Source organism: Salmo salar, unplaced genomic scaffold, assembly GCF_905237065.1.
Source record: "Salmo salar unplaced genomic scaffold, Ssal_v3.1, whole genome shotgun sequence".
Classification (NCBI taxonomy): domain Eukaryota; kingdom Metazoa; phylum Chordata; class Actinopteri; order Salmoniformes; family Salmonidae; genus Salmo; species Salmo salar.
In genome coordinates, this window is record NW_025550924.1 from 57,501 (window position 1) to 77,815 (window position 20,315).

The 20,315-nt window shown below is 47.1% G+C and overlaps 2 protein-coding genes across 2 annotated transcripts in view; one reads left to right on the forward strand and one right to left on the reverse strand.

The window, feature by feature from the left end:
- LOC106594004 (uncharacterized protein KIAA0930 homolog) overlaps nt 1-20,315 on the reverse strand; it is a 95,180-nt gene that overhangs the window by 42,145 nt on the left and 32,720 nt on the right. The window lies entirely within an intron of this gene.
- On the forward strand, nt 1,657-13,959 carry LOC106596262 (microfibril-associated glycoprotein 4). The gene is made up of 6 exons (XM_045714036.1): nt 1,657-1,746; nt 1,914-2,108; nt 4,856-4,952; nt 11,574-11,756; nt 12,063-12,784; nt 13,086-13,959. The coding sequence occupies exons 2-5, from the start codon at nt 1,971-1,973 to the stop codon at nt 12,320-12,322; spliced, it is 678 nt and encodes a 225-aa protein (XP_045569992.1). The 5' UTR covers nt 1,657-1,746; nt 1,914-1,970; the 3' UTR covers nt 12,323-12,784; nt 13,086-13,959.

The following is a 20,315-nucleotide window of genomic DNA, read 5'->3' on the forward strand; positions in this document are numbered from 1 at the left end:
ACCTTCTGGCCACTAGAGGCCTCTATCATTCTCTATGGTGTGTATAAGGCCTTAATACCACCTTCTGGCCACTAGAGGCCTCTATCATTCTCTATGGTGTGTATAAGGCCTTAATACCACCTTCTGGCCACTAGAGGCCTCTATCATTCTCTATGGTGTGTATAAGGCCTTAATACCACCTTCTGGCCACTAGAGGCCTCTATCATTCTCTATGGTGTGTAAGGACTACCTGACTAAGAACATGCAAGTGGTGCCCCATAAATATTTAATATTCTATCATTATAACTGAGAGTCACTCAATTAGCCATGTCATCTACAATTTGTTTGGGGTAAGTTAGTCTCGCCAGCTATCTAACGAGTCCAGAACAGAAAGGGGCGGCAGCGTAGCCTAGTGGTTAGAGCGTTGGACTAGTAACCGAAAGGTTGCAAGATCGAATCCCCGAGATGACAAGGTAAAAATCTGGCGTTCTGCCCCTGAACAGCCTAAATAAGAATTTGTTCTTAACCGACTTGCCTAGTTAAATTTAATAAAAGAGATATGCAGAGTACATATACATTTTTAATAAAAAAAATTGAAATGTTGGAAACAGTGTCAGGATGTTTAGAAACTGAAGCGAAGACCCCCCCTTGAGGAGAACTTTAAAATCATACCGTCCACCTTCATTCTTCTACTGCATCTGTTAACAGCCTTTATAGAGACTAACGGACTGGGAACCTGACTGGAGGGAAACGGGACCGCGATAGGGAACCTGACGGGAGGGGAAACGGGACCGCGATAGGGAACCTGACGGGAGGGGAAACGGGACAGCGATAGGGAACCTGACGGGAGGGAAACGGGACCGCGATAGGGAACCTGACGGGAGGGAAACGGGACCGCAATAGGGAACCTGACGGGAGGGAAACGGGACCGCGACAGGGAACCTGACGGGAAGGAAACGGGACCGCGATAGGGAACCTGACGGGAGGGAAACGGGACCGCGACAGGGAACCTGACGGGAGGGAAACGGGACCGCGATAGGGAACCTGACGGGAGGGGAAACGGGACCGCGATAGGGAACCTGACGGGAGGGAAACGGGACCGCGACAGGGAACCTGACGGGAGGGAAACGGGACCGCGATAGGGAACCTGACGGGAGGGAAACGGGACCGCGATAGGGAACCTGACGGGAGGGGAAACGGGACCGCGATAGGGAACCTGACGGGAGGGAAAACGGGACCGCGATAGGGAACCTGACGGGAGGGGAAACGGGACCGCGATAGGGAACCTGACGGGAGGGGAAACGGGACCGCGATAGGGAACCTGACGGGAGGGGAAACGGGACCGCGACAGGGAACCTGACGGGAGGGGAAACGGGACCGCGATAGGGAACCTGACGGGAGGGAAACGGGACCGCGATAGGGAAATCTGACGGGAGGGAAACGGGACCGTGTAGACAACATTCAACAATTGACTAAGAAAATATGAGCAGAAAGGTAGAGTCCACACCTGTTTTGGTGTAACAGACACAACTTAGACTACATGGATAGAAGAACAACTGGGTTTAAAAAGACAAGAGTCCAGGGAATTACAGAAGTGGAAATGTCCATATTGTGAAACCCTGATAATAAAAATCAGCCAATCACGATCAACCCACCCCTTCTAAAAAGTACACAAAAGGACGGATAAGAGTCACAATCAGATTATTTGCTTGTCCGGCTGAAAACCAACTGGGGAAAAAAAGACCGCTTACCGATCCAACAATGAACGTGAGTTTTTAGGCTACATTTTACAACGGCATAAATGTACCACACTAAACACTGTTATATGTAACCAGACCTGCATTTCCATATAATGAGCAGAAAATGAAAACATAGAATTACATAAAAGAAGATAATTTAACAGACTCTCTCTGTGATAATATCTCATGTTTCAGACCCTGAAGTTTCTCCACGTGTTGCTGCTGGCAGTAACAGTTCATTCTTAAGGCTTGATGTTCCAGCCTCTGGACTGTGCTGATATCTACAACGACGGATCCAAGGCCAGCGGCGTCTACAGGATCTACCCTGCTGGACCCAACTCTCCTCGCTACGTCTACTGTGATATGGATACCGACGGAGGGAAATGGACCGTGAGTAGGCTACCTGGAAGGAAACTATTTAACAGAGTACATAACCAGTGTTCAGACCATAGTAGAGTCAGCCTCGACGCCGCCGGACCACACTAGAGTCAGCCTCGACCCCTCCGGACCACACTAGAGTCAGCCTCGACCCCTCCGGACCACACTAGAGTCAGCCTCGACCCCTCCGGACCACACTAGAGTCAGCCTCGACCCCTCCGGACCACACTAGTCAGCCTCGACCCCTCCGGACCACACTAGAGTCAGCCCCTCCGGACCACACTGAGTCAGCCCGACCCCTCCGGACCACACTAGAGTCAGCCCACCCTCCGGACCACACTGAGTCAGCCCCTCCGGACCACACTAGAGTCAGCCCCTCCGGACCACACTAGAGTCAGCCCCTCCGGACCACACTAGAGTCAGCCCCTCCGGACCACACTAGAGTCAGCCCCTCCGGACCACACTAGAGTCAGCCCCTCCGGACCACACTAGAGTCAGGCCCTCCGGACCACACTAGAGTCAGGCCCTCCGGACCACACTAGAGTCAGCCCCTCCGGACCACACTAGAGTCAGCCTCGCCCCTCCGGACCACACTAGAGTCAGCTGCCCCTCCGGACCACACTAGAGTCAGCCCCTCCGGACCACACTAGAGTCAGCCCCTCCGGACCACACTAGAGTCAGCCCCTCCGGACCACACTAGAGTCAGCCCCTCCGGACCACACTAGAGTCAGCCCCTCCGGACCACACTAGAGTCAGCCTCGACCCCTCCGGACCACACTAGAGTCAGCCTCGACCCCTCCGGACCACACTAGAGTCAGCCTCGACCCCTCCGGACCACACTAGAGTCAGCCTCGACCCCTCCAGACCACACTAGAGTCAGCCTCGACCCCTCCGGACCACACTAGAGTCAGCCTCGACCCCTCCGGACCACACTAGAGTCAGCCTCGACCCCTCCGGACCACACTAGTCAGCCTCGACCCCTCCAGACCACACTAGTCAGCCTCGACCCCTCCGGACCACACTAGTCAGCCTCGACCCCTCCGGACCACACTAGAGTCAGCCCCTCCGGACCACACTAGAGTCAGCCTCGACCCCTCCGGACCACACTAGTCAGCCTCGACCCCTCCGGACCACACTAGAGTCAGCCCCTCCGGACCACACTAGAGTCAGCCCCTCCGGACCACACTAGTCAGCCTCGACCCCTCCGGACCACACTAGAGTCAGCCTCGAGCCCCTCCGGACCACACTAGAGTCAGCCTCGCCCCTCCGGACCACACTAGTCAGCCTCGACCCCTCCGGACCACACTAGAGTCGGCCCCTCCGGACCACACTAGAGTCAGCCCCTCCGGACCACACTAGAGTCAGCCTCAGCCCCTCCGGACCACACTAGAGTCAGCCCCTCCAGACCACACTAGAGTCAGCCCCTCCAGACCACACTAGAGTCAGCCCCTCCAGACCACACTAGAGTCAGCCCCTCCGGACCACACTAGAGTCAGCCCCTCCAGACCACACTAGAGTCAGCCCCTCCAGACCACACTAGAGTCAGCCCCTCCAGACCACACTAGAGTCAGCCCCTCCAGACCACACTAGAGTCAGCATCAACATGCTACATCGACATTCACTGATCTTGTTGAAGTATTTTAAGACCACAGTATTCTGCCAGATTAGAGGTCTGATCAACAGTATTCTGCCAGATAAGGAGGTCTGATCAACAGTATTCTGCCAGATAAGGAGGTCTGATCAACAGTATTCTGCCAGATAAGGAGGTCTGATCAACAGTATTCTGCCAGATAAGGAGGTCTGATCAACAGTATTCTGCCAGATAAGGAGGTCTGATCAACAGTATTCTGCCAGATAAGGAGGTCTATCAACGATCTGCCGGAGGTCTGATCAACAGTATTCTGCCAGATAAGGAGGTCTGATCAACAGTATTCTGCCAGATAAGGAGGTCTGATCAACAGTATTCTGCCAGATAAGGAGGTCTGATCAACAGTATTCTGCCAGATAAGGAGGTCTGATCAACAGTATTCTGCCAGATAAGGAGGTCTGATCAACAGTATTCTGCCAGATAAGGAGGTCTGATCAACAGTATTCTGCCAGATAAGGAGGTCTGATCAACAGTATTCTGCCAGATAAGGAGGTCTGATCAACAGTATTCTGCCAGATAAGGAGGTCTGATCAACAGTATTCTGCCAGATAAGGAGGTCTGATCAACAGTATTCTGCCAGATAAGGAGGTCTGATCAACAGTATTCTGCCAGATAAGGAGGTCTGATCAACAGTATTCTGCCAGATAAGGAGGTCTGATCAACAGTATTCTGCCAGATAAGGAGGTCTGATCAACAGTATTCTGCCAGATAAGGAGGTCTGATCAACAGTATTCTGCCAGATAAGGAGGTCTGATCAACAGTATTCAGCCAGATAAGGAGGTCTGATCAACTGTTGGTACTGAACTCTGAGTCAGCACTTGACGACATGGCCTAGATGCTTACACTTTCTCCTCTCCTTCACCCCCCTCCCTCTTCCCCTCCTCCCCCTCCTCCTCTCTCTCCCCCCTCCTCTCTCTTCCCCCCTCCCTCTTCCCTCCTCCCTCCTCCCCCTCCCTCCTCCTCTCTCTTCCCCCCTCCTCTCTCTCCCCCCCCTCCTCTCTCTCCCCCCTCCTCCTCTCTCTTCCCTCCCCCTCCCTCCCTCCTCTCCCCCTTCCCTCCTCTCCCCCTCCCCCTCCTCTCTCTTCCCCCTCCCCTCCCTCCCTCCCTCCAGGTGTTCCAGAGGAGGATGGATGGAACAGTGAACTTCTACAGAGGATGGGACCAGTACAAGAACGGCTTTGGACATGCAGCAGGAGAGTACTGGCTGGGTAAGGACTTATTTCAAAAAGCCTTTTCAAGGAGATTCTTCAAAGCAGCCATCCTTTTGCCTTGATGACAGCTTTGTACACGCTTGGCATTCTCTCAACCAGCTTCAACTGGAATTTATTTTCCAACAGTGCCAAACTTTTGACTGGTACAGTATATACACAAAAAAAAAAAAATGAAGTAAGCTTTTTTTGTGACATCTCTTTCTGTGCTGAACGAAGACATTACTTTCTGTATGATAGAAATAGAGATCCTTTTAAACTTAACTCTGGACCTCGACGCCAGCGCCACTACATTTCTCACATTGTTCCTCTTCATCAGGGACTGGTTTCGACCTGAGACACCAGGTGGGTGATATTAATTACCAGGTAGAAGAGGACTGGTTTAGACACCAGGTGGGTGATATTAATTACCAGGTAGAAGAGGACTGGTTTAGACACCAGGTGGGTGATATTAATTACCAGGTAGAAGAGGACTGGTTTAGACACCAGGTGGGTGATATTAATTACCAGGTAGAAGAGGACTGGTTTAGACACCAGGTGGGTGATATTAATTACCAGGTAGTAGAGGACTGGTTTAGACACCAGGTGGGTGATATTAATTACCAGGTAGTAGAGGACTGGTTTAGACACCAGGTGGGTGATATTAATTACCAGGTAGAAGAGGACTGGTTTCGACCTGAGACACCAGGTGGGTGATATTAATTACCAGGTAGAAGAGGACTGGTTTAGACACCAGGTGGGTGATATTAATTACCAGGTAGAATAGGACTGGTTTAGACCTGAGACACCAGGTGGGTGATATTAATTACCAGGTAGAAGAGGACTGGTTTAGACACCAGGTGGGTGATATTAATTACCAGGTAGAAGAGGACTGGTTTAGACCTGAGACACCAGGTGGGTGATATTAATTACCAGGTAGTAGAGGACTGGTTTAGACACCAGGTGGGTGATATTAATTACCAGGTAGAAGAGGACTGGTTTAGACACCAGGTGGGTGATATTAATTACCAGGTAGAAGAGGACTGGTTTAGACACCAGGTGGGTGATATTAATTACCAGGTAGAAGAGGACTGGTTTAGACACCAGGTGGGTGATATTAATTACCAGGTAGTAGAGGACTGGTTTAGACACCAGGTGGGTGATATTAATTACCAGGTAGTAGAGGACTGGTTTAGACACCAGGTGGGTGATATTAATTACCAGGTAGAAGAGGACTGGTTTAGACACCAGGTGGGTGATATTAATTACCAGGTAGAAGAGGACTGGTTTAGACACCAGGTGGGTGATATTAATTACCAGGTAGAAGAGGACTGGTTTAGACACCAGGTGGGTGATATTAATTACCAGGTAGAAGAGGACTGGTTTAGACACCAGGTGGGTGATATTAATTACCAGGTAGAAGAGGACTGGTTTAGACCTGAGACACCAGGTGGGTGATATTAATTACCAGGTAGAAGAGGACTGGTTTAGACACCAGGTGGGTGATATTAATTACCAGGTAGAAGAGGACTGGTTTAGAGAGACACCAGGTGGGTGATATTAATTACCAGGTAGTAGAGGACTGGTTTAGACACCAGGTGGGTGATATTAATTACCAGGTAGAAGAGGACTGGTTTAGACACCAGGTGGGTGATATTAATTACCAGGTAGAAGAGGACTGGTTTAGACACCAGGTGGGTGATATTAATTACCAGGTAGAAGGGGACTGGTTTAGACACCAGGTGGGTGATATTAATTACCAGGTAGAAGAGGACTGGTTTAGACACCAGGTGGGTGATATTAATTACCAGGTAGAAGAGGACTGGTTTAGACACCAGGTGGGTGATATTAATTACCAGGTAGTAGAGGACTGGTTTAGACACCAGGTGGGTGATATTAATTACCAGGTAGAAGAGGACTGGTTTCGACCTGAGACACCAGGTGGGTGATATTAATTACCAGGTAGAAGAGGACTGGTTTCGACCTGAGACACCAGGTGGGTGATATTAATTACCAGGTAGAAGAGGACTGGTTTAGACACCAGGTGGGTGATATTAATTACCAGGTAGAAGAGGACTGGTTTAGACACCAGGTGGGTGATATTAATTACCAGGTAGAAGAGGACTGGTTTAGACACCAGGTGGGTGATATTAATTACCAGGTAGAAGAGGACTGGTTTAGACACCAGGTGGGTGATATTAATTACCAGGTAGAAGAGGACTGGTTTAGACACCAGGTGGGTGATATTAATTACCAGGTAGAAGAGGACTGGTTTAGACACCAGGTGGGTGATATTAATTACCAGGTAGAGGAGGACTGGTTTAGACACCAGGTGGGTGATATTAATTACCAGGTAGAAGAGGACTGGTTTAGACACCAGGTGGGTGATATTAATTACCAGGTAGAAGAGGACTGGTTTAGACCTGAGACACCAGGTGGGTGATATTAATTACCAGGTAGAAGAGGACTGGTTTAGACACCAGGTGGGTGATATTAATTACCAGGTAGAAGAGGACTGGTTTAGACCTGAGACACCAGGTGGGTGATATTAATTACCAGGTAGTAGAGGACTGGTTTAGACACCAGGTGGGTGATATTAATTACCAGGTAGAAGAGGACTGGTTTAGACACCAGGTGGGTGATATTAATTACCAGGTAGAAGAGGACTGGTTTAGACACCAGGTGGGTGATATTAATTACCAGGTAGAAGAGGACTGGTTTAGACACCAGGTGGGTGATATTAATTACCAGGTAGAAGAGGACTGGTTTAGACACCAGGTGGGTGATATTAATTACCAGGTAGTAGAGGACTGGTTTAGACACCAGGTGGGTGATATTAATTACCAGGTAGTAGAGGACTGGTTTAGACACCAGGTGGGTGATATTAATTACCAGGTAGAAGAGGACTGGTTTAGACACCAGGTGGGTGATATTAATTACCAGGTAGAAGAGGACTGGTTTAGACACCAGGTGGGTGATATTAATTACCAGGTAGAAGAGGACTGGTTTAGACACCAGGTGGGTGATATTAATTACCAGGTAGAAGAGGACTGGTTTAGACACCAGGTGGGTGATATTAATTACCAGGTAGAGGAGGACTGGTTTAGACACCAGGTGGGTGATATTAATTACCAGGTAGAAGAGGACTGGTTTAGACCTGAGACACCAGGTGGGTGATATTAATTACCAGGTAGAAGAGGACTGGTTTAGACACCAGGTGGGTGATATTAATTACCAGGTAGAAGAGGACTGGTTTAGACCTGAGACACCAGGTGGGTGATATTAATTACCAGGTAGTAGAGGACTGGTTTAGACACCAGGTGGGTGATATTAATTACCAGGTAGAAGAGGACTGGTTTAGACACCAGGTGGGTGATATTAATTACCAGGTAGAAGAGGACGGGTTTAGACCTGAGACACCAGGTGGGTGATATTAATTACCAGGTAGTAGAGGACTGGTTTAGACACCAGGTGGGTGATATTAATTACCAGGTAGAAGAGGACTGGTTTAGACACCAGGTGGGTGATATTAATTACCAGGTAGAAGAGGACTGGTTTAGACACCAGGTGGGTGATATTAATTACCAGGTAGAAGAGGACTGGTTTAGACACCAGGTGGGTGATATTAATTACCAGGTAGTAGAGGACTGGTTTAGACACCAGGTGGGTGATATTAATTACCAGGTAGAAGAGGACTGGTTTAGACACCAGGTGGGTGATGTTAATTACCAGGTAGTAGAGGACTGGTTTAGACACCAGATGGGTGATATTAATTACCAGGTAGAAGAGGACTGGTTTAGACACCAGGTGGGTGATATTAATTACCAGGTAGTAGAGGACTGGTTTAGACACCAGGTGGGTGATATTAATTACCAGGTAGAATAGGACTGGTTTAGACACCAGGTGGGTGATATTAATTACCAGGTAGAAGAGGACTGGTTTAGACACCAGGTGGGTGATATTAATTACCAGGTAGAAGAGGACTGGTTTAGACACCAGGTGGGTGATATTAATTACCAGGTAGAAGAGGACTGGTTTAGACACCAGGTGGGTGATATTAATTACCAGGTAGAAGAGGACTGGTTTAGACACCAGGTGGGTGATATTAATTGCCAGGTAGAAGAGGACTGGTTTAGACACCAGGTGGGTGATATTAATTACCAGGTAGAAGAGGACTGGTTTAGACACCAGGTGGGTGATATTAATTACCAGGTAGAAGAGGACTGGTTTAGACACCAGGTGGGTGATATTAATTACCAGGTAGTAGAGGACTGGTTTAGACACCAGGTGGGTGATATTAATTACCAGGTAGAAGAGGACTGGTTTAGACAGCAGGTGGGTGATATTAATTACCAGGTAGAAGAGGACTGGTTTAGACACCAGGTGGGTGATATTAATTACCAGGTAGAAGAGGACTGGTTTAGACACCAGGTGGGTGATATTAATTACCAGGTAGAAGAGGACTGGTTTAGACACCAGGTGGGTGATATTAATTGCCAGGTAGAAGAGGACTGGTTTAGACACCAGGTGGGTGATATTAATTGCCAGGTAGAAGAGGACTGGTTTAGACCCGAGACACCAGGTAGGTGATATTAATTACCAGGTAGAAGAGGACTGGTTTAGACACCAGGTGGGTGATATTAATTACCAGGTAGAAGAGGACGGGTTTAGACCTGAGACACCAGGTGGGTGATATTAATTACCAGGTAGTAGAGGACTGGTTTAGACACCAGGTGGGTGATATTAATTACCAGGTAGAAGAGGACTGGTTTAGACACCAGGTGGGTGATATTAATTACCAGGTAGAAGAGGACTGGTTTAGACACCAGGTGGGTGATATTAATTACCAGGTAGAAGAGGACTGGTTTAGACACCAGGTGGGTGATATTAATTACCAGGTAGTAGAGGACTGGTTTAGACACCAGGTGGGTGATATTAATTACCAGGTAGAAGAGGACTGGTTTAGACACCAGGTGGGTGATGTTAATTACCAGGTAGTAGAGGACTGGTTTAGACACCAGATGGGTGATATTAATTACCAGGTAGAAGAGGACTGGTTTAGACACCAGGTGGGTGATATTAATTACCAGGTAGTAGAGGACTGGTTTAGACACCAGGTGGGTGATATTAATTACCAGGTAGAATAGGACTGGTTTAGACACCAGGTGGGTGATATTAATTACCAGGTAGAAGAGGACTGGTTTAGACACCAGGTGGGTGATATTAATTACCAGGTAGAAGAGGACTGGTTTAGACACCAGGTGGGTGATATTAATTACCAGGTAGAAGAGGACTGGTTTAGACACCAGGTGGGTGATATTAATTACCAGGTAGAAGAGGACTGGTTTAGACACCAGGTGGGTGATATTAATTGCCAGGTAGAAGAGGACTGGTTTAGACACCAGATGGGTGATATTAATTACCAGGTAGAAGAGGACTGGTTTAGACACCAGGTGGGTGATATTAATTACCAGGTAGTAGAGGACTGGTTTAGACACCAGGTGGGTGATATTAATTACCAGGTAGAAGAGGACTGGTTTAGACAGCAGGTGGGTGATATTAATTACCAGGTAGAAGAGGACTGGTTTAGACACCAGGTGGGTGATATTAATTACCAGGTAGAAGAGGACTGGTTTAGACACCAGGTGGGTGATATTAATTACCAGGTAGAAGAGGACTGGTTTAGACACCAGGTGGGTGATATTAATTGCCAGGTAGAAGAGGACTGGTTTAGACACCAGGTGGGTGATATTAATTGCCAGGTAGAAGAGGACTGGTTTAGACCCGAGACACCAGGTAGGTGATATTAATTACCAGGTAGAAGAGGACTGGTTTAGACACCAGGTGGGTGATATTAATTACCAGGTAGAAGAGGACTGGTTTAGACACCAGGTGGGTGTTATTAATTACCAGGTAGAAGAGGACTGGTTTAGACACCAGGTGGGTGATATTAATTACCAGGTAGAAGAGGACTGGTTTAGACACCAGGTGGGTGATATTAATTACCAGGTAGAAGAGGACTGGTTTAGACACCAGGTGGGTGATATTAATTACCAGGTAGTAGAGGACTGGTTTAGACACCAGGTGGGTGATATTAATTACCAGGTAGAAGAGGACTGGTTTAGACACCAGGTGGGTGATATTAATTACCAGGTAGAAGAGGACTGGTTTAGACACCAGGTGGGTGATATTAATTACCAGGTAGAAGAGGACTGGTTTAGACACCAGGTGGGTGATATTAATTACCAGGTAGTAGAGGACTGGTTTAGACAGCAGGTGGGTGATATTAATTACCAGGTAGTAGAGGACTGGTTTAGACACCAGGTGGGTGATATTAATTACCAGGTAGAAGAGGACTGGTTTAGACACCAGGTGGGTGATATTAATTACCAGGTAGAAGAGGACTGGTTTAGACACCAGGTGGGTGATATTAATTACCAGGTAGAAGAGGACTGGTTTAGACACCAGGTGGGTGATATTAATTACCAGGTAGAAGAGGACTGGTTTAGACACCAGGTGGGTGATATTAATTACCAGGTAGAAGAGAAAACCAGCAGGCTCTGAACCTGGTCGGGGGGGGGGGGGTAAAAGGTGAATACCTCTGTTGTAAAAAAAGGTTCACCTCTCGTCTGTTCGATGCAGGTCTGGACACCATCTACCTCCTGACCCTGAAAAAGACGTACGAGTTGAGGGTGGACATGGAGGACTTCGACGGACAGAGAGCATACGCTTTCTACGCCTCCTTCGCCATCTCTCCCGAAGTCACAGATCCTGAACTGGACGGCTACAAACTTCAGGTTACTGGCTTTAAAGATGGAGGAGCAGGTGAGAACAGTTCAACTTCATTAGAGAAACATCTGGGCTGTATTCATTAGTCCAGAGTTCAGCTAGGTCCCCTCATTCGGTTCTGTTTGATTTCTAGTGAATACAGCTGATCTGGGATCAGTTTATTAGAGATCATAATGAAGAGTACTACGTAGAACGGATGGGGGGGGGGGGACGACGACGACGACCTGGTCCTAGATCACATTGAGACATTGTAGACTGATTTTTGACAGAGGTCTCTGGGCAGTAGCCTATGTGGTAAATCGGTTCTTTAACATCTGACCTGCGTTTCCCGCTTGAACCAAGGGGACTCTCTCACCCATCACAGCGGTATGAAGTTCCCCACCTTCGACAGAGACCAGGACGCCCACGAGACCAACTGCGCAGTCAGCGCAGTCGGAGGTTATTGGTTCAACGACTGTTACCTCTCAAACCCAAACGGTCTTTATACGTGGGGACTGAACTCACAGATGGGGGTCAACTGGAGGGGATGGAAGACCTTCTACTCTGTGAAAGTCATATCCATGAAGATTAGACCTGTGAAGTTCCTTAACAAAATCCTGTAGTTAAAAATGGTTCTTTAAAATGCTAGATTGGAAGACTTTTTGCATGTTTTCATTTTTTTTTGGACTCTATACACAGTGTAACATGTCGTATAAAACTTTTTTTTTTTAAACTCTCCTGTGAAAATGTTCCTTTTCAAAGCTCATTATTCTGTTAAACCCAAATCATGTTGTTGCCTCGTCCAATATACTGGTATTTGTGGCTGGGTCTGTTGTGGTGCCCATATTACCTCCACATCGGCAGTCATGGGTCAAGACCACAGTAACATTCTGCTGAGTCAACTTCATCTCCTATAATGAACTCTGGACATGGTGGATAAACCCACCTGACTACACACCAATCAATCAGGTCCCTAACGGCCCGGTCCTTGGTAGAACCCATACTGACTGACTACACACCAATCAATCAGGTCCTAACGGCCCGGTCCTTGGTAGAACCCACCTGACTACACACTAATCAATCAGGTCCCTAACGGCCCGGTCCTTGGTAGAACCCATACTGACTGACTACACACCAATCAATCAGGTCCTAACGGCCCGGTCCTTGGTAGAACCCATACTGACTGACTACACACCAATCAATCAGGTCCCTAACGGCCCGGTCCTTGGTAGAACCCATACTGACTGACTACACACCAATCAATCAGGTCCCTAACGGCCCGGTCCTTGGTAGAACCCTACTGACTGACTACACACCAATCAATCAGGTCCCTAACGGCCCGGTCCTTGGTAGAACCCATACACTGACTACACACCAATCAATCAGGTCCTAACGGCCCGGTCCTTGGTAGAACCCATACTGACTGCACACCAATCAATCAGGTCCCTAACGGCCCGGTCCTTGGTAGAACCCATACTGACTGACTACACACCAATCAATCAGGTCCTAACGGCCCGGTCCTTGGTAGAACCCATACTGACTACACACCAATCAATCAGGTCCTAACGGCCCGGTCCTTGGTAGAACCCATACTGACTACACACCAATCAATCAGGTCCTAACGGCCCGGTCCTTGGTAGAACCCACCTGACTACACACTAATCAATCAGGTCCCTAACGGCCCGGTCCTTGGTAGAACCCATACTGACTGACTACACATCAATCAATCAGGTCCTAACGGCCCGGTCCTTGGTAGAACCCATACTGACTACACACCAATCAATCAGGTCCTAACGGCCCGGTCCTTGGTAGAACCCATACTGACTGACTACACATCAATCAATCAGGTCCCTAACGGCCCGGTCCTTGGTAGAACCCATACTGACTACACACCAATCAATCAGGTCCTAACGGCCCGGTCCTTGGTAGAACCCATACTGACTACACACCAATCAATCAGGTCCCTAACGGCCCGGTCCTTGCTAGAACCCATACTTCCTACCCTTTAATTGTATAAAATGTCTATGGATATATATGCTATGCTTATCTGTTACTTGGCAAAACAAGGTCATCAAATCTCATTTATTTATATAGCCCTTCTTACATCAGCTGATATCTCAAATGTGCTGACATGTCATCTAAGAATATATGGTTTTGTTTACATTCTCATATCCATAATCAATATGTAAAGGACAGACAAGGAAGTGAAGTGTTTACACTGGAAATTGGTCATGTGACAATAAACAACATGTGAAAACATTCCACAGACTGGTTAGTGGTCAGAATATCCAGACTGGTTAGTGGTCAGAATATCCAGACTGGTTAGTGGTCAGAATATCCAGACTGGTTAGTGGTCAGAATATCCAGACTGGTTAGTGGTCAGAATATCCAGACTGGTTAGTGGTCAGAATATCCAGACTGGTTAGTGGTCAGAATATCCAGACTGGTTAGTGGTCAGAATATCCAGACTGGTTAGTGGTCAGAATATCCAGACTGGTAGAAACATTCCACAGACTGGTTAGTGGTCAAACAGGTTAGAATATCCAGACTGGTTAGTGGTCAACTAATACAGGTCAGAATATCCAGACTGGTTAGTGGTCGGAATATCCAGACTGGTTAGTGGTCAGAATATCCAGACTGGTTAGTGGTCTAGGAGAATATCCAGACTGGTTAGTGGTCAGAATATCCAGACTGGTTCGTGGTATCACTAATACAGGTCTTAGAATATCCAGACTGGTTAGTGTATACTAATACAGGTCTTAGAATATCCAGACTGGTAGAAACATTCCACAGACTGGCTAGTGGTCAGAATATCCAGACTGGTAGAAACATTCCACAGACTGGCTAGTGGTCAGAATATCCAGACTGGTTAGTGGTCATCGCTAATACAGGTCATAGAATATTCAGACTGGTTAGTGGTCATTACTAATACAGGTCTCAGAATATCCAGACTGGTTAGTGGTCATTACTAATACAGGTCTTAGAATATCCAGACTGGTTAGTGGTCAGAATATCCAGACTGGTTAGTGGTCAGAATATCCAGACTGGTTAGTGGTCATCACTAATACAGGTCTTAGAATATCCAGACCGGTAGAAACATTCCACAGACTGGTTAGTGGTCAGATTATCCAGACTGGTTAGTGGTCATTACTAATACAGGTCTTAGAATATCCAGACTGGTTAGTGGTCAGAATATCCAGACTGGTTAGTGGTCATTACTAATACAGGTCTTAGAATATTCAGACTGGTTAGTGGTCAGAATATGCAGACTGGTTAGTGGTCAGAATATCCAGACTAGTAGAAACATTCCACAGACTGGTTAGTGGTCAGAATATCCAGACTGGTAGAAACATTCCACAGACTGGTTAGTGGTCAGAATATCCAGACTGGTTAGTGGTCAGAATATCCAGACTGGTAGAAACATTCCACAGACTGGCTAGTGGTCAGAATATCCAGACTAGTAGAAACATTCCACAGACTGGCTAGTGGTCAGAATATCCAGACTAGTAGAAACATTCCACAGACTGGCTAGTGGTCAGAATATCCAGACTGGTAGAAACATTCCACAGACTGGTTAGTGGTCAGAATATCCAGACTGGTAGAAACATCCCACAGACTGGCTAGTGGTCAGAATATCCAGACTGGTAGAAACATCCCACAGACTGGCTAGTGGTCAGAATATCCAGACTGGTAAGTGGTCAGAATATCCAGACTAGTAGAAACATTCCACAGACTGGCTAGTGGTCAGAATATCCAGACTAGTAGAAACATTCCACAGACTGGTTAGTGGTCAGAATATCCAGACTGGTTAGTGGTCATCGCTAATACAGGTCTTAGAATATCCAGACTGGTTAGTGGTCATCACTAATACAGGTCTTAGAATATCCAGACTGGTTAGTGGTCAGAATATCCAGACTGGTTAGTGGTCATTACTAATACAGGTCTTAGAATATCCAGACTGGTTAGTGGTCAGAATATCCAGACTGGTTAGTGGTCAGAATATTCAGACTGGTTAGTGGTCAGAATATCCAGACTGGTTAGTGGTCAGAATATCCAGACTGGTTAGTGGTCATTACTAATACAGGTCTTAGAATATTCAGACTGGTTAGTGGTCAGAATATTCAGACTGGTTAGTGGTCAGAATATCCAGACTGGTTAGTGGTCAGAATATCCAGACTGGTTAGTGGTCATTACTAATACAGGTCTTAGAATATTCAGACTGGTTAGTGGTCAGAATATCCAGACTGGTTAGTGGTCAGAATATCCAGACTGGTTAGTGGTCATTACTAATACAGGTCTTAGAATATTCAGACTGGCTAGTGGTCAGAATATCCAGACTGGTAGAAAAATTCCACAGACTGGCTAGTGGTCAGAATATCCAGACTGGTAGAAACATTCCACAGACTGGCTAGTGGTCAGAATATCCAGACTGGTAGAAACATTCCACAGACTGGCTAGTGGTCAGAATATCCAGACTGGTTAGTGGTCAGAATATCCAGACTGGCTAGTGGTCAGAATATCCAGACTGGTAGAAACATTCCACAGACTGGCTAGTGGTCAGAATATCCAGACTGGTAGAAACATTCCACAGACTGGTTAGTGGTCAGAATATCCAGACTGGTAGAAACATTCCACAGACTGGTTAGTGGTCAGAATATCCAGACTGGTAGAAATACAGTGGTCAGAATATCCAGACTAGTAGAGAAACAGACTGGTCAGAATATTCAGACTGGTAGAAACATTCCACAGACTGGTTAGTGGTCAGAATATCCAGACTGGTAGAAACATTCCACAGACTGGTTAGTGGTCAGAATATCCAGACTGGTAGAAACATTCCACAGACTGGTCAGAATATCCAGACTAGTAGAGACATTTCACAGACTGGTCAGAATATTCAGACTAGTAGAAACATTCCACAGACTGGTTAGTGGTCAGAATATCCAGACTGGTAGAAACATTCCACAGACTGGTTAGTGGTCAGAATATCCAGACTGGTAGAAACATTCCACAGACTGGTCAGAATATCCAGACTGGTAGAAACATTCCACAGACTGGTCAGAATATCCAGACTGGTAGAAACATTCCACAGACTGGTCAGAATATCCAGACTGGTAGAAACATTCCACAGACTGGTTAGTGGTCAGAATATCCAGACTGGTAGAAACATCCCACAGACTGGCTAGTGGTCAGAATATCCAGACTGGTAGAAACATTCCACAGACTGGCTAGTGGTCAGAATATCCAGACTGGTAGAAACAGGTACAGAGAGACATTAAGCTGGTCAGAATATTCAGACTAGTAGAAACATTCCACAGACTGGTTAGTGGTCAGAATATCCAGACTGGTAGAAACATTCCACAGACTGGTTAGTGGTCAGAATATCCAGACTGGTAGAAACATTCCACAGACTGGTCAGAATATCCAGACTGGTAGAAACATAAGATGGTCAGAATATCCAGACTGGTAGAAACATTCCACAGACTGGTCAGAATATCCAGACTGGTAGAAACATTCCACAGACTGGTTAGTGGTCAGAATATCCAGACTGGTAGAAACATCCCACAGACTGGCTAGTGGTCAGAATATCCAGACTGGTAGAAACATTCCACAGACTGGCTAGTGGTCAGAATATCCAGACTGGCTAGTGGTCAGAATATCCATACTGGTAGAAACATCCCACAGACTGGTTAGTGGTCAGAATATCCAGACTGGTAGAAACATTCCACAGACTGGCTAGTGGTCAGAATATCCAGACTGGTAGAAACATTCCACAGACTGGCTAGTGGTCAGCATATCCAGACTGGTAGAAACATTCCACAGACTGGTCAGAATATCCAGACTGGTTAGTGGTCAGAATATCCAGACTGGTAGAAACATTCCACAGACTGGCTAGTGGTCAGAATATCCAGACTGGTAGGTCTAAACATCCCAACCAGACTGGTTAGTGGTCAGAATATCCAGACTGGTAGAAACATCCCCCAGACTGGTTAGTGGTCAGAATATCCAGACTGGCTAGTGGTCTAATAGGCTTAGAATATCCAGACTGGTTAGTGGTCAGAATATCCAGACTGGTAGAAACATCCCACAGACTGGTTAGTGGTCAGAATATCCAGACTGGTAGAAACATTCCACAGACTGGCTAGTGGTCAGAATATCCAGACTGGCTAGTGGTCAGAATATCCATACTGGTAGAAACATCCCACAGACTGGTTAGTGGTCAGAATATCCAGACTGGTAGAAACATTCCACAGACTGGCTAGTGGTCAGAATATCCAGACTGGTAGAAACATTCCACAGACTGGCTAGTGGTCAGCATATCCAGACTGGTAGAAACATTCCACAGACTGGTCAGAATATCCAGACTGGTTAGTGGTCAGAATATCCAGACTGGTAGAAACATTCCACAGACTGGCTAGTGGTCAGAATATCCAGACTGGTAGAAACATCCCACAGACTGGTTAGTGGTCAGAATATCCAGACTGGTAGAAACATCCCCCAGACTGGTTAGTGGTCAGAATATCCAGACTGGCTAGTGGTCAGAATATCCAGACTGGTTAGTGGTCAGAATATCCAGACTGGTAGAAACATCCCCCAGACTGGTTAGTGGTCAGAATATCCAGACTGGTATAAACATTCCCCAGACTGGCTATCAGCACGGAGAAAGACCACTGGAATCACGTAGAGTGTATATGTGTGTTTCCACCAGGATCAGTCAGTACTCATAAAGCACATTCACAACCTTTACTATATAAAAAAACATTAAAACACTGTCCAAAATGAGGAAAATATTGTGATATGATATTTTGGCCGTTTATCCCAGCTCTATAATCATATTCTTCCCTGTGGCTCAGTTGGTAGAGCATGGTGTTTGCAACGCCAGCATGGTGTGTGCAACGCCAGGGTTGTGGGTTCAATTCCCACGGGGGGCCAGTACAAAAATAATGCATGAAATGAAATGTATGCATTCACTACTGTAAGTCGCTCTGGATAAGAGCGTCTGCTAAATGACTAAAATGTACAATTATATCCTAGCCTATCCAAAGCTAGTATTGATGAAGAAGCACTTCACTATCTCTCCCCAGGCTGTTAATACAGAGGTGATGGGAGGAGGAGGAGGGTCTATACCAACTACACTTCCTTCACTATCTCTCCCCAGGCTGTTAATACAGAGGTGATGGGAGGAGGAGGAGGAGGGTCTATACCAACTACACCTCCTTCACCATCTCTCCCCAGGCTGTTAATACAGAGGTGGAGGAGGAGGAGGAGGGTCTATACCAACTACACTTCCTTCACCATCTCTCCCCAGGCTGTTAATACAGAGGTGATGGGAGGAGGAGGAGGGTCTATACCAACTACACCTCCTTCACTATCTCTCCCCAGGCTGTTAATACAGAGGTGATGGGAGGAGGAGGAGGGTCTATACCAACTACACCTCCTTCACCATCTCTCCCCAGGCTGTTAATACAGAGGTGATGGGAGGAGGAGGGGTCTATACCAACTACACCTCCTTCACCATCTCTCCCCAGGCTGTTAATACAGAGGTGATGGGAGGAGGAGGAGGAGGAGGAGGGTCTATACCAACTACACTTCCTTCACTATCTGCATCTTCCCATAAATCTAACAGGGATAATAAACCTCTTCAGAATGGCATGGCTCCCAAAGTTTATATACTTATTCTGTGTAATACCGATTAACCCACCGAAGACATTGTTTAAATAAATATCCAGAGTCATGACATACTTTATATGGACAAATAAAACTCACAGAATAAAAAGGAAAGTTTTCCCACCTTCCCCGAGTCCGAGGGTTGGTTTTATCCTTCCCCGAGTCCGAGGGTTGGTTTCAACCTTCCCGAGTCCGAGGGTTGGTTTTAACCTTCCCCGAGTCCGAGGGTTGGTTTTAACCTTCCCCGAGTCCGAGGGTTGGTTTTAACCTTCCCGAGTCCGAGGGTTGGTTTTAACCTTCCCGAGTCCGAGGGTTGGTTTTAACCTTCCCCGAGTCCGAGGGTTGGTTTTAACCTTCCCCGAGTCCGAGGGTTGGTTTTAACCTTCCCCGAGTCCGAGGGTTGGTTTTAACCTTCCCGAGCCCGAGGGTTGGTTTTAACCTTCCCCGAGTCCGAGGGTTGGTTTTAACCTTCCCCGAGCCCGAGGGTTGGTTTTAACCTTCCCGAGTCCGAGGGTTGGTTTTAACCTTCCCGAGTCCGAGGTTGGTTTTAACCTTCCCGAGTCCGAGGGTTGGTTTTAACCTTCCCGAGTCCGAGGGTTGGTTTTAACCTTCCCGAGTCCGAGGGTTGGTTTTAACCTTCCCGAGCCCGAGGGTTGGTTTTAACCTCCCCGAGCCCGAGGGTTGGTTTTAACCTCCCGAGTCCGAGGGTTGGTTTCAACCTTCCCATATAGTTAAATGCACTAAAGAGGAACAACAAGTCCATCTTGAATCTTTTAATGTGTCTTTCTTCAGAGGATAAAGACAAGAACATTAACCATATGGGGGGGACACTCCCAACCGTATGGGGGGACACTCCCAACCGTATGGGGGGGGACACTCCCAACCGTATGGGGGGGACGACACTCCCAACCGTATGGGCGGGGGGGGACACTCCCAACCGTATGGGGGGGG

What these genes read in the sequence shown, in the direction of transcription:
- LOC106596262 (XM_045714036.1), top strand. Translation starts at nt 1,971, where the DNA reads ATGTTCCAGCCTCTGGACTGTGCTGATATCTACAACGACGGATCCAAG. An exon ending in AGCAGGAGAGTACTGGCTGG is followed by an intron (nt 4,953 to 11,573) that starts GTAAGGACTTAT and finishes TGTTCGATGCAG; the next exon opens with GTCTGGACACCATCTACCTC. An exon ending in CTTTAAAGATGGAGGAGCAG is followed by an intron (nt 11,757 to 12,062) that starts GTGAGAACAGTT and finishes GCTTGAACCAAG; the next exon opens with GGGACTCTCTCACCCATCAC.